The 12,718-nt window shown below is 43.7% G+C and overlaps 2 protein-coding genes across 4 annotated transcripts; both read left to right on the top strand.

The window, feature by feature from the left end:
* Positions 1-319: 319 nt before the first annotated feature.
* Positions 320-5,456, top strand: LOC115140920 (cytosolic non-specific dipeptidase-like). Its single transcript, XM_029679383.2, has 12 exons — positions 320-385; positions 565-695; positions 1,130-1,273; positions 1,484-1,646; positions 2,369-2,457; positions 2,634-2,831; positions 2,924-3,008; positions 3,213-3,373; positions 3,686-3,850; positions 4,030-4,171; positions 4,688-4,835; positions 5,031-5,456. Exons 2-12 carry the CDS (start codon positions 567-569, stop codon positions 5,101-5,103), a joined length of 1,497 nt encoding a protein of 498 aa, XP_029535243.1. The 5' UTR covers positions 320-385; positions 565-566; the 3' UTR covers positions 5,104-5,456.
* A 73-nt stretch (positions 5,457-5,529) lies between these two features.
* LOC115140919 (beta-Ala-His dipeptidase-like) lies at positions 5,530-11,808 on the top strand. Of its 3 annotated transcripts, none has more exons than XM_029679380.2 (12): positions 5,530-5,648; positions 6,406-6,546; positions 7,337-7,480; positions 7,606-7,768; positions 8,122-8,210; positions 8,491-8,688; positions 8,784-8,868; positions 9,661-9,821; positions 10,256-10,420; positions 10,826-10,967; positions 11,061-11,208; positions 11,347-11,808. In XM_029679380.2, the coding sequence occupies exons 1-12, from the start codon at positions 5,622-5,624 to the stop codon at positions 11,411-11,413; spliced, it is 1,530 nt and encodes a 509-aa protein (XP_029535240.1). In that variant the 5' UTR covers positions 5,530-5,621; the 3' UTR covers positions 11,414-11,808. The 3 variants fall into 3 exon arrangements, with proteins under 3 accessions (XP_029535240.1, XP_029535241.1, XP_029535242.1); XM_029679381.2 differs by having other exon boundaries at positions 5,546-5,648; positions 6,488-6,546; XM_029679382.2 differs by lacking the exon at positions 5,530-5,648 and adding an exon at positions 6,188-6,343 and having other exon boundaries at positions 6,488-6,546.
* The last annotated feature ends 910 nt before the right edge of the window (positions 11,809-12,718 follow it).

Below are 12,718 nucleotides of genomic sequence, written 5' to 3'. Positions count from 1 at the left end.
AAGTGTAGTTCTTCTACAACTCCCCTGTTAGGCCATCTGTTTTTTAAGGCCTACTAAGGCAAGGCCCCACAAATTACCGGACTATTAAGTCCTTCACTGTATTTTGTTCATTACTTATTAATGTTGTTCATGTCGAGGGGACACAGCATGCATTCTTTCTTGGAGTTGGATCAGTTGTGCCACAATTGTGCCTGTCAGCGAGAAAATGTCATTTGTCAGGTTTCTTGGCTTCTCTCCAGGAAAGGCTTGACCTCGCGACCCTTCCCATCAGGAGGTGAGCCAGTTACCGGAGGTATAAAAACCCGGTGTGTCCCCGGAGACTCCAGTCCAGTGGGTTCTGAAGACAAGGGCAACATTAAAGAAGTACCAAACTTACAAGGCTACGGTAGGATGTATTTTCTTTGCCGTTATAGTTTAAAAGTTGAAGAAAAGAAGAGTAGTGAGACATAATGAGATATAACAATTAGCTTTTTAAGATGTAATCATTTGCTAATTAATGTCTCTTATTAAATTGCTTTCATCATTGCTTAATTTTCAGTGAATAAATCCTTCTATTCTTTCTAGAGATGACGATCTGGCAACTGCCTTCCATGCTCCTTGTTGTTATATCAAGTGTCTCTACTCATCCTCATCACTTATTTGAGTATGATGAGCTGAGCCAGTATGTTGACAGCCATCAGGAGGAATATGTACAGGCAAGTTTCTAAACAGAATAATGATGTTGACTGTTTTATTATCTGATAATACAATATTCATTATAATTAAATACTGTGTGTGTGTGTGTGTGTGTGTGTGTGTGTGTGTGTGTGTGTGTGTGTGTGTGTGTGTGTGTGTGTGTGCGTTTGTGTGTGTGTGCATGCGTTTGTGTGTGTGTGTGTGTGTGTGTGTGTGTGTGTGTGTGTGTGTGTGTGTGTGTGTGTGTGTGTGTGTGTGTGTGTGTGTGTGTGTGTGTGTGTGTGTGTGTGTGTGTGTGTGTGTGTGTGCATGCGTTTGTGTGTGTGTGTGTGCATGTGTTTGTGTGTGTGTGTGTGTGTGTGTGTGTGTGTGTGTGTGTGTGTGTGTGTGTGTGTGTGTGTGTGTGTGTGTGTGTGTGTGTGTGTGTGTGTGTGCGCGTTTGTGTGTGTGTTAGACTCTGAGGGACTGGGTTGCTGTAGAGAGCGACTCCAGTGATGTCTTGAGGAGGCCAGACTGCCATCGCATGATGGGCATGACGGCTGAGAAACTACAAGCCATGGGAGGGAAGGTGGAACTGGTGGACATCGGCGTACAAGAGGTCCTTTTCTGAAATGTGGTCAACTTAATGATTATGTTATAGGATCTTATTGTTTGCTTTTAGCTTAGTCTTTAGAGTCCTTTAGTAGCAGATCAGACTGGTTTGCAGAAAGCAATACTGAAAGTTGGGTGTTAACAGAAATGCTCCCTGCCTTGCAAACTGTATTCAGGTCATTTTCTGCATCTATCGTGTCTTTATCACCATGCTTAGCTGCCTGATGGCAAGACAGTGGCCTTACCCAAGGTGGTGACAGCCCAGTTTGGCAGTGACCCCAGTAAGCAGACAGTCTGTGTGTACGGACATGTGGATGTCCAGCCCGCTAAGCTAGAGGACGGCTGGGCCACTGAACCCTACAACCTGACAGACATCAACGGTAGGCTATGGCTTCCAACAGTAGACTATGGGTTGCAACAGTAGGCTGTGGGTTCCAACGGTTGGGTATGGTTTCCAATGGTAGGCTATGGGTTCCAACAGTAGGCTATGTTCCAAGGGTAGGTTATGGGTTCCAACTGTAAACTATGGATTCCAGGCGTTCACAATCACAGCAATCAAATCAAATCAAATTGTATTAGTCACATGTGCCGAATACAACAGGTGTAGATCTTACAGTGAAATGCTTACTTATGAGCCCCTAACCAACAATGCAGTTTTAGAAAATACGGATAAGAATAAGAAATAAAGGTAACAAGTAATTAAAGAGCAGCAGTAAAATAACAATAGCGAGACTATATGCAGGGGGGTGCTGGTACAGAGTCAATGTGCAGGGGCACCGGTTAGTTGAGGTAAAAATGTACATGTAGGTAGAGTTATTAAAGTGACTCGTGAAATGTATTATAAGGATTTTTTACAGTGCTTTACATTAATCCATTCTAGACTCAACACACAGAAACATCTATCTACAACTAACAGCCATGAGATATTGTAGCTAACGTGAAGGAATGAAGCAAGTACTTGGGTGTGGGATGATTTTTACCATACATATTTTCAACCAATGTAATGTAACTGATGTAAATGATACATGCATGTTAAATGTCAATGTAAGGTAAACAGAATGGACATTTATTTGAAAATAATTACTTTGATTCTACCCCTAAGGACACCTCTACGGCAGAGGGGCGTCTGACAACAAGGCCCCGGTCTTAGCCTGGATACATACAGTGGAGGCCTATCAGGCCCTCAGCATTGTGAGTGTTCAGTAAGAAGAGATATCAGAGTGAACTCATAGGAGATGTAGAGACATAAGACGTGGTGAAACAAGTTAAGTTGCAGTCTATCTGCCCATTATTAGTGAGCCTTCCTTTGTTATAACACTTTTTCCCCCCTCCTCCTCCTCTCCACCCCCTGCCCTCTCCCCATGCAGGACCTGCCAGTCAATGTGAAGTTCATCATCGAGGGGATGGAGGAGACCGGGTCCAATGGCCTGGACGCCATGATCGTGGCGCAGAAAGACACGTTCTTCTCCGACGTCGATTACATCATCATCTCAGACTGTGGTTGGCTGAGCCGACGCCCCGCCCTCACCTACGGGACCAGGGGGAACTGCTACTTCTTTGCTGAGGTAGGACGGGCTGGGGGCATTTCCAATTCTGTGGAACGTTACTTTTTCAAGATCATTAATGAATAGCAATGGTGACTTTGTATGTTTGGTAGGTAGAGGGCCCAAAACAGGACCTACACTCAGGGGTGTATGGAGGCACTGTTATAGAGCCTATGACAGATCTGATCGGCATATTGGGTGAGTTTTTAACCTCTTTGAGTGACAGAATGTAATACTATCTTAACACCTACTGTATAGCTATCTCTGGCTCATGTTTGCACGCAAAGCTATCGTTCGTGTGTCTGTGTGAGCTCTCTATTGGCACAAATAATAAAGTATTAGATGTCCCTACAAATGTGTGTCTATAAGGACTGCTTGTGTGTTGGCCTATATCTCCCCCAGACACACTGATCAGCCCCAGTGGAAAGATCCTCATTCCAGGCATCAGAGAGGCCGTCGCCCCACTCTCAGACGAAGAGTGGAAGATGTACCAGGACATTGAGTTTGACATTGAGAGCTTTAAGTCCAAGATTGGCGTCAGCCAACTCATGTACAGCAACAAGGTGATGCACAGGGGAGTGGATAAAATAAAAAAAAAGCAATAGTTTTTTTATTGTGTTCTTTTAAGGTTTTCGCTCCTCCTATCTCTGTTTCTCTGTTTGTATATAGCCAGTATGTATATAGCCTCGTTATTGTTAATTTTTGTTATGTTTTTTATTGTGTTATTTTACTGTCTTTTATCTATTTGTACATTTTCATACTTTTTAACTGCCTTGTTAGGAAAGGGCTCGTAAGTAAGCATTTCATGGTAAAGTCTGCACTTGTTGTACTCGGTGCATGTGACAAATCAGAGTTGATCTGATTTGATTTCTCAGGTAGATCTGCTGGCCCATCGTTGGCGTTACCCTACCGTTACCATCCATGGAATCGAGGGAGCGTTCTCTGGCCCTGGCTCTAAGACGGTCATCCCTGCTAAGGTCATTGCCAAGTTCTCCATCCGACAGGTCCCCAACATGGACCCAGCAGTGGTCAAGAAACAGGTGGGTGGTACACGCCTCTCACCCAGTGCATTGTACAGTTGCAACAAACACAGTTACATGCAGTTACACACAGTTCACACACATTTCTGGAATTGTTCTCACTATTTCAGTTTGGTTTCAGTTAATGAAAGAGACGTGAAGACTGCATGTATGCCTGTTACATATTTGTTCTGTTGTAGGTCACAGACTACCTGTACTCTGTGTTTGCCAAGAGAAAGAGCCCCAACAAGCTGAAGGTGACCATGATCATCGGGGCTAAGCCCTGGTTAGCAGACACCAAGCACCCCCTGTACGAGGCAGGGAAAGCAGCCGTGAAGAGAGGTACAGTTAGACAACTCTGCTCTGGAGATGTTCAGAGGACGTTTCGTATGCTGTGTGTGTGTCTGTATGAACAGTGGTCATAGGGGTAATGATTACTGTATTGTAGCTGACTGTGGACATTTATTGCACAAGAGTAGCTTCACAGTCATAGGCCTATCTGTAGTCTTTAGAGTTACCAGACATAGATACATATCCTTATCGCTAAGAGAAGCCAGTGTGCTGTGGTTCTACTGTAGACCTATCAGTGGTTAAGGCATGACAGTGCAGCGGTTTTGTAATGTTTGTGTAGCAGAAAGGACTTGGAATGACAATCTCGCGAAGAGGTAGCCCTGTCTGAGGCTTGTATTCCCAAATGACACCCTTGGACCTTGCAGAGGTACTCTTGGTCTAATGGTTAAGATATTGACTTGGTGAGCAGGAGACCTGGCTTCTAATCCCACTGGTTGCAGTTGGTTTTCCTCTACTGCAGGTATAATGCATTATGACGCAGTCAGACTTATCATTGTTTTCCTCTAGTGTTTGACGTGGAGCCAGACCTGATCCGTGAAGGGGGAACCATCCCCATCGCCAAGACCTTTGAGGACGTGACCGGGAAGAGCATCATCATGATGCCTATCGGAGGCTTCGACGACGGCCTCCACTCCCAGAACGAGAAGATGAGCAGGTTAGCCCTTCAATCTGCTAATACTGTACTGTATGTATACATGTTTTAACCCTGAACATTTTTACCCATGCACACACGAACACACACACACACACGCACACACGAACACACACACACAGATGTATCAACAGTCTTATTTCTGTTTAAAGGATTGGTTGAGGACATATTGTTTTCTCTCACCCATTCCTTTCCCAGGTACAACTACATAGAGGGGACCAAGTTGTTCATCGCGTACCTCCATGAAGTGGCCCATCTCAAGAAGGACTGAGAGCACCTCTTTTCATCACCACTGTTAAAAGACAGTTCTATAATGTTTAGCTTGTATGAGATCCCATCAGTGGAGTTTGGCTTTGTTTAGCTTCTTTCCTGACGTTAACTTGTAACTTTTCTTGTTTCTTTCCCTCTAATCAAAACATTCCAGAAACCCTGTGAGTTCTTGGCATCTGATATAGCCTCAACACTCTGCCTCTCTCTCTCTCTCTCTCTCTCTCTCTCTTTCTATATCTTTCTTACTCCCTCACTTTCCTCCATTCTCTCTCAATGTCTCTCTCTCTCATTTTCTCTCTCGTTCACACACAAATATCTACTTGAGACAGTAAATAAAACTGGTTTGACGCACTATATGTTTTCTTAATCTTTTTCATCTGGGATTCTTTAGAAAAAACATTTTCAAGTGTTAACCGAGATATAAAAACTGTTTCACAATACCACCACACCACCAAGACATAAAAGTAGCCACAAAAACGAAGAGCAGCAAAAGTGCAGTTCTCTCTTTATGTCTGGCACATGGACACTCTTTTCGTCAGCATTATGGTGAGTCTTTACTATTTTAGCAAAACATGTATACATTTTTTTCAAGGACTTCCTTAATTAAGTACACTACAAAGACTTTGTCATGGAAAAACAGAAGTGGCTGCATGTTCATAGATGGTATGAGGAAGAAGAAGGGTGAAATTACTTAACAGAAAAATGTGTCTGATATTGAACATCAATATGATTGTATGATGACCTGAGTGGGGTCGTGAGTGTGTTTGCATGCATAACAGGCTTTGCATGAGCAGCTAACCTTGCTGGTGTAGTGTACTGTAGCCTAGATATTGTTAAAACAGTATTATGGCATCACCAACTGTACCAAATTCTGGGATCATCCTTCCCGGTCTCTGTATTAGTTATGTTAGAAAGTTCAACAGTAATCCCAGTTGAGACAGTGCTAAGTCGCGTGTTGTGTCATACTGCACCCTGATCTTTGATCCTCGAGTCCAATCAAGTCAATCAGATACCAGAGACTACCTACAACCATAGAAATTGAATTACTAGAACAGACAATTCCATTCAAGTCACTGCTGTGTGCTGTTTTGGAATTCTATTTCTATGCCACTACACTCTCGGGAGGAACATGGAAATCTAAACTCCCCAAACAACCCAGACCTGTACAAGTATGAGTCAGTAGCTAGAGACAAGTAGAAGCCAGTAGAAAGGGATTGTGGCAAATATTGCTACATTATGGAGTAAGTTATTACTTGGTTATTATCTTCACTGGCTTCCTGTGGCATCTTACTCTCCCTCACAGACAAAGTTAATTGTTGTTGCGTTCTTGTTACTCCACACATCGGCTTCCTCTTCGTCCTCCTCTTCCTCTTCTCCTGGAGCAGCAGGCATGTTGAAACAACTGTTTCAATACATAGATGACCACCAAAATCAGTTTGTTCAGGTGAGGAACGAGCACTATTATGACATTCTACTTGGAGTTGGGACTCATACCTACTCTCTGTTACTGAACTGTAGAATGATACAAATCGAGATGTTTTTGTGCTGTAGCGAGGTGAATAGAGAGAAACCGAAACGAGAGAGAAAGAGAGAGAGAGTGTCACTCCTTGGTCTTAGTATTTTGTGTTTTCTTTATTTATTTGGTCAGGCCAGAGTGTGATATGGGTTATTGTGGTGTGTTTTTGTCTTGGGGTTTTGTGGGGTGTCTACGTAGTCTATGGCTGCCTGAGGCGGTTCTCAATCAGAGTCAGGTGATTATCGTTGTCTCTGATTGGGAAGCATATTTAGGCAGCCATATTCTGTGAGTGTTTCGTGGGTGATTGTTCCTGTCTTTGTGTTTGCACCAGATAGGGCTGTTTCGGTTTTCATTATTTCATTTAATTATTTTTGTAGTTTCTGCATGTATAGTTTTCCTTCATTAAATATATCATGAATCATCATCACGCTGCATTTTGGTCCGATCCTTGTTCTACCTCTTCGTCAGAGGAGGAGATAGAAGAGAGCCGTTACAGAAAGAGAGAGAGAGAGAGAGAGAGAGAGAGAGGGGGTTTAACACTTTCATGATAAATACTGTGATCTCTGATTAAACCATCAAAATTATTCTGAATGTGGGTCAGTGGTGCTGTTGCAGTGTTCTCTGCACGTATCCCTGCCCTAGACAGTCTATGGCTGTGTCCAGTTATTATACAATCTATGAAATATTCTGACCCTCTCCTGGGTGGTGCCTGACTCAGAGGCTGAGGGAGTGGGTTGCTGTTCAGAGTGACTCAGGAGATCACACAAAATGGGGAGAAGTTGAAAGGATCCTGAACATGACAGCAGTGAGGATCCAAGAGATGGGTGGCACAGTGGACTTTGCAGATCTAGGCACACATCAGGTAGGCTACAATACACACCACCAGTCAAGTGTATTATTCTCCAGATAATGTCACACAATTGGGTGTAATAATCTGTCTTAAAATACCTTTTAAAAAGAATGTACCTTTCCGGTCTATCACATAAGCTGCCCAGTGGGGAGACTGTGCCACTTCCACCGGTGATACTGGCTGAGTTTGAGAGGGACCCAAAGAAAGCTACTCTCTGTATCTACGGCCATGTGGATGTCCAGCCAGCCAAGATGGCGGATGGCTGGACCACTGACCCCTTCAATCTAACAGAAATCAAAGGTATTGCTGCATGTTACATGCCATGAATGGAGGGGTTTGATGTACATCCAAAATAATAACATGAGCTGGACAAAAAGAAGTCCATTTTGAGGGAACGTAATGTCCACTCACTGTTTTACTGGGTCAAAACGGGATATTTTAAACAAATCAGTTTGATTACTTAGAGAAAAGAGGAATGTCCACTCACTGTTTTACTGGGCCAAAACGGGATATTTTAATAAACCTTAGATGATATAATCACAACCAGGTTGCCTGCCTGTTATTCATAGGCCAGCTTGAGCTAGCTAATGTACCCTGGTATTACAAATGTGACAATATGAGAATGATGGTGGCTCAAGATTTTGGTTCCCTAGGTAACCTGTATGGGCGAGGGGCCACGGACAACAAAGGGCCGGTCCTGGCCTGGCTTCATGCTGTTGAGTCCTACCAGGCCACAGAGAAGGTTAGGATTTGCCCTGAAACAGCACAGCTGAAATCTGAATCTTAATGTTCTGCTTGTGGCCTCTAGTTAGTTTTCAGACATTATCTAACCAATGCAGTGTTGCTTTACATAGCAATGGTTATTAAAGGGATTCTGTAATGCATGTATCATAACCTCAATGTTTGGGGTAATCTGTGAGTCTGAATATAAAACCATTTGTGGGATTGTAGTGGAGTCAAACAGTATGTGAATAAGAGAAGGGTCACTGACTGGTAGGATTGCCTGGATTTATTGATTTCAGGAGATACCAGTGAATATAAAACTCATCATTGAGGGTCTGGAGGAGGTGGGCTCATACGGTCTGTTGGAGTTGACCAGGAAGATAAACGACAGCTTCTTTGCAGATGTGGACTTCATAGTGATCTCTGACAACGTTTGGGCAACCAGAAACCCAGCCCTGACCTATGGAACCAGAGGGAGCAGCTATTTCTTTGTGAAGGTGATGATATAGCTTATTTGATTGGTCAAATAAAAATATGACACTCTCTACCAGGGCACCATTTGTTCAGTATCTTCCTCTGTTATGTGTTTCAGGTTGATGGCCCTAAACTGGACTTCCATTCTGGAGTGTATGGGGGTTCTATCCAGGAGCCCATGTCAGATCTGATAGCCTTACTGGGTGAGTGTTATAGGAATTAAATTCCTCTATGTTTTAATACCCAATTAAAATTAAACACTCTGTCAATTCATAAGAATTTGTAAAACTCTTATTTGTATAAAATGGACAGAGACCGGTCTTTAAAATCAACCAGCTGCTTATTCTCGAGAGTCCTGCCCATGATACATTTTACCACAGGTTATAAACTGAAAATGACGTCAGCATTTTCTAACTGTTCCATCTCTTCTTGACACTGGTACAAAGGCTGTATAGTTCTCAAGCCTTCCCACATCGTCTATCCTTAAGATCCTTAAGATAATTTACAATCAGAGCTAAGGTCTGCCTGTGTAGATAAGCCTTCTAGCCAGTCTGGCTATAAGTTCATTAATTTCTACCAAGGAACAGACAGTCATTGTTCTAATTCTTGATTATATTTACACACATTATATTCAGTACTAGGATTATAAAGAAAATTCATACATATACAGTAATATAATAGTATTCTGATTAGTTAGTCCTGATTGAAATGTATACATAATTATCATTATTGATAAAAATTCCCTTAACAGTGAGATACAGAGGCGTTTGACTGACAGCTCTATCCAATCATCAAGAAAAGATAGGCGCAACTCTCTTGTCTGATAGTAAAAAATTATAATTTCATTCCGTTATAGTTAAGGCCAGAAGTCCCTGCACCAAGCAAAAAAATAAGATAAAGGTGTATGTGAGCTAAGGTGCTTACCCAAACTCGGTTCTAGTTAAAACATGTTTCATCTCAAAATGTCTTCATTATTTCTTATTCCTCCCAAACAGGAAGTCTGTTGGACCACACAGGTAAGATCCTGGTTCCTGGGGTCACTGATGATGTCGCTCCCCTCACTGAGGATGAGAGGAAGCTCTATGACAACATCAGCTTTGACCTGGAGGAGATGAAGAGTGTGGCTGGGGTCAAACACTTCCTACAGGACACTAAGGTACTTGTCTTACCAATTATGGTCATTGTCATGCCAAAAAATGATAATGGCATAACAACCATTGGAGTTGGCTATACTATTTTTTAAATTGTACCTTTATTTAACTAGGCAAGTCAGTTAAGAACTAATTCTTATTTTCAATGATGGCCTAGGAACAGTGGGTTAACTGCCTTGTTCTGGGGCAGAACGACAGATTTTTACCTTGTCAGCTCGGAGATTCAATCTTGCAGCCTTCTGGTTACTAGTCCAACACTCTAACCACTAGGCTACCTGCCGCCCCATACTAAACTAATCTGGGCGTGAGGAGGAAGACATGTTTTGTCAGTGGGTTGTGTAGAAGTCAATGTTTGACAGAGGGTGATTACTTTTTTGGGGATACACACTATCTGAGCTGTATAACATGATACAAACAAAGTGTGTTAATATATATACAGGAGGAAGTCCTCATGGCTCGATGGCGTAACCCATCCTTGTCCATCCACGGGATCCAGGGGGCCTTCTCAGAACCAGGCACCAAAACTGTCATCCCCAAACAGGTCACAGGGAAGTTCTCCATCCGACAGGTCCCCAACATGGACCCTCCAGATGTGGAGAGGAAGGTAAGAGTATCTACCTGTCATGGTTTGAATGACAGGGGTAGCACGCTTGGGACAGGAGAACACCCATAACAAATCCTTTAAGGATCAAAATACATGCACGCAACCCCCATAACCCCCACAACCCCTGCAACCCCTGTAAACCCTGCAACCCCCATAACCTCTGTAACCAGTGAGTGAGTAGTAAGTGATTATAAGTTGCTCTGGATAAGAGCGTCTGCTAAATTACCAAAACGTAAATGTATTGGTCTCTGAGTAAGTGTACAGTATAGAAATGTTGGCCCGCTCTATCTTGGGCACTCCAAGAGTCAATGTGTATATTTAAAACCCAGAGACCAATGTTAACATAACCACCCTCTTTAAGCCTCCATGTCAAACTCTCCCCTGTCACAATGCCATGTTTCACAGGTGAAGGAGCACCTTCAGCAGGTCTTCTCCACTCTAAAAAGCCCTAACAGGCTGAGGGTGACCGCAACTGTTGGGGCTAAACCATGGGTGGCTAACCTGAAGGACCCACAGTACGTTGCCGGACAAAGGGCAGTCAGAGAGGGTCAGTTGTAGAGGCCATTTACATAACCTCTCTCATTTGAAACCATGTCTAACTTCGTTGTTTAAGTTAAGATGCGGTTTATCCTTGTGTTAGTGTTTGGAGTGGAACCGGAGCTGATCCGTGAGGGCTCCACCATCCCCATCGCTCAGAACTTCCAAGAGGAGACAGGCAAGAGTGTGATGATGCTGCCTATAGGAGGCCATGATGATGGAGAGCACTCTCAGAACGAGAAGATCAGCAGGTAAGAGGAGATGAGAAAAAGAAGAGATAGAATTCCATACGTTTCTCCCCTAAATTCGTTTTAATTTTTTTACATAGCAGATGAATCATGGCAAACATCATCTTCAGTAAAATACTGAATATTGTTTTTCTCTCTCAGGTACAACTACATTGAGGGGACGAAGCTGTTTGCTGCTTATATGTATGAGCTTTCACTAGTAAAGTAGGTGCAGGATATATTTCCATCCAAGCTGTGACCATGATAAATATGCTGTAGGTGACAGCATTGTGCTACTTGAGTGCCCGGGTTTCCGTCAATAATGTCTGATTCCATGCTGTGACTCCACTCTCCCAGGGTGTCTCAGGGGGAGTGGGATATGCAAACAACACATGTCCATTTCACTACACAATGGATAGGTTACACACTTGTACATGTGTGTAACAGGAAAAATATAACCACCCCTATTCGACCTTTGAACAGGTATTATTACATAGCCTGAATGAGGGTTATTGCATAAGTACAACCTTTTAGCCCCCTCTAGAATAACTATTTCTACTATTTGTATTTTTTGCATGTATTCTACTGTGGATGAACTAATAAAGGGGGCAAAGACAAATGGTGGCATGTCTCGTGAAATCTTTGTATTTGTCAGAAGGTGGGTGTAGCTGGTGCATGAAGTCAGGCGCAGGAGAGCAGAATGAGTGAGCAACGTACTTTACTCAAAGTAAATGCACAAGGTAACAATACACTTGACCAACAATAAACGGTAATCAAATACGCACGGGTGAAAACACCACCCGTTGAAATCCAGCCGTAACATACAGAAAGAACATAGAAACAATCACGCACAAAAACATGGGGGAAACAGAGGGTTAAATACACGAAAAGGTAATTGGGGAATGAAACAAAGTGGGTAGAAAACAAAGACAAATTAAATGGAAAATGAAAAGTGGATCAGCGATGGCTAGAAGACTGGTGACATCGACCGCCGAACGCCGCCTGAACAAGGAGAGGGACTGACTTTGGAGGTGACAGTACCCCTCCCTCCCCCCACTTGACGAACAGCTCCAGCAGCGTGTCGACACCGACCCAGGGGATGACCTGGAGGGCGAGGCGCAGGGCGATCCGGATGGAGATGGTGGAACTCTCGTAGCATCAATGGGTCTAACACGTCCTCCACCGGCACCCAGCATCTCTCCTCCGGACTGTACCCCTCCCACTCCACGAGGTACTGAAGACCCCTCGCCCGACGCCTCCAATCCAGTATAGATCGAACTGCATACGCCGGGGCCCCCTCGATGTCCAAAGGGGGCGGAGGAACCTCCCGCACCTCAGACTCCTGGAGTGGACCAGCCACCACCGGCCTGAGGAGCGACACATGGAACGAGAGGTTAATAATCGGGGGGAAGCTGTAACCTGTAACAAACCTCGTTCAGTCTCCTCAGGACTTTGAATGGCCCCACAAACCACGGGCCCAGCTTCAGGCAGGGCAGGCGGACGGGCAGGTTTCAGGTCGAGATCCAGACCCGGT

This window comes from Oncorhynchus nerka, linkage group LG14 (genome assembly GCF_034236695.1).
Source record: "Oncorhynchus nerka isolate Pitt River linkage group LG14, Oner_Uvic_2.0, whole genome shotgun sequence".
Taxonomy (NCBI): domain Eukaryota; kingdom Metazoa; phylum Chordata; class Actinopteri; order Salmoniformes; family Salmonidae; genus Oncorhynchus; species Oncorhynchus nerka.
Note: the sequence above shows the minus strand (reverse complement) of the source record. Positions and strands in the feature narration are given on the sequence as shown.

Bases quoted from the DNA above. Each gene is read 5' to 3' on its own strand.
- LOC115140920 (XM_029679383.2), top strand. From the start codon at position 567: ATGACGATCTGGCAACTGCCTTCCATGCTCCTTGTTGTTATATCAAGT. The intron at 696-1,129 runs GCAAGTTTCTAA...TGTGTGTGTTAG, and splicing joins ATCAGGAGGAATATGTACAG to ACTCTGAGGGACTGGGTTGC. The intron at 4,836-5,030 runs GTTAGCCCTTCA...TTCCTTTCCCAG, and splicing joins CAGAACGAGAAGATGAGCAG to GTACAACTACATAGAGGGGA.
- LOC115140919 (XM_029679380.2), top strand. From the start codon at position 5,622: ATGGACACTCTTTTCGTCAGCATTATG. The intron at 8,869-9,660 runs GTGAGTGTTATA...CCTCCCAAACAG, and splicing joins AGATCTGATAGCCTTACTGG to GAAGTCTGTTGGACCACACA. The intron at 10,968-11,060 runs GTCAGTTGTAGA...TCCTTGTGTTAG, and splicing joins ACAAAGGGCAGTCAGAGAGG to TGTTTGGAGTGGAACCGGAG.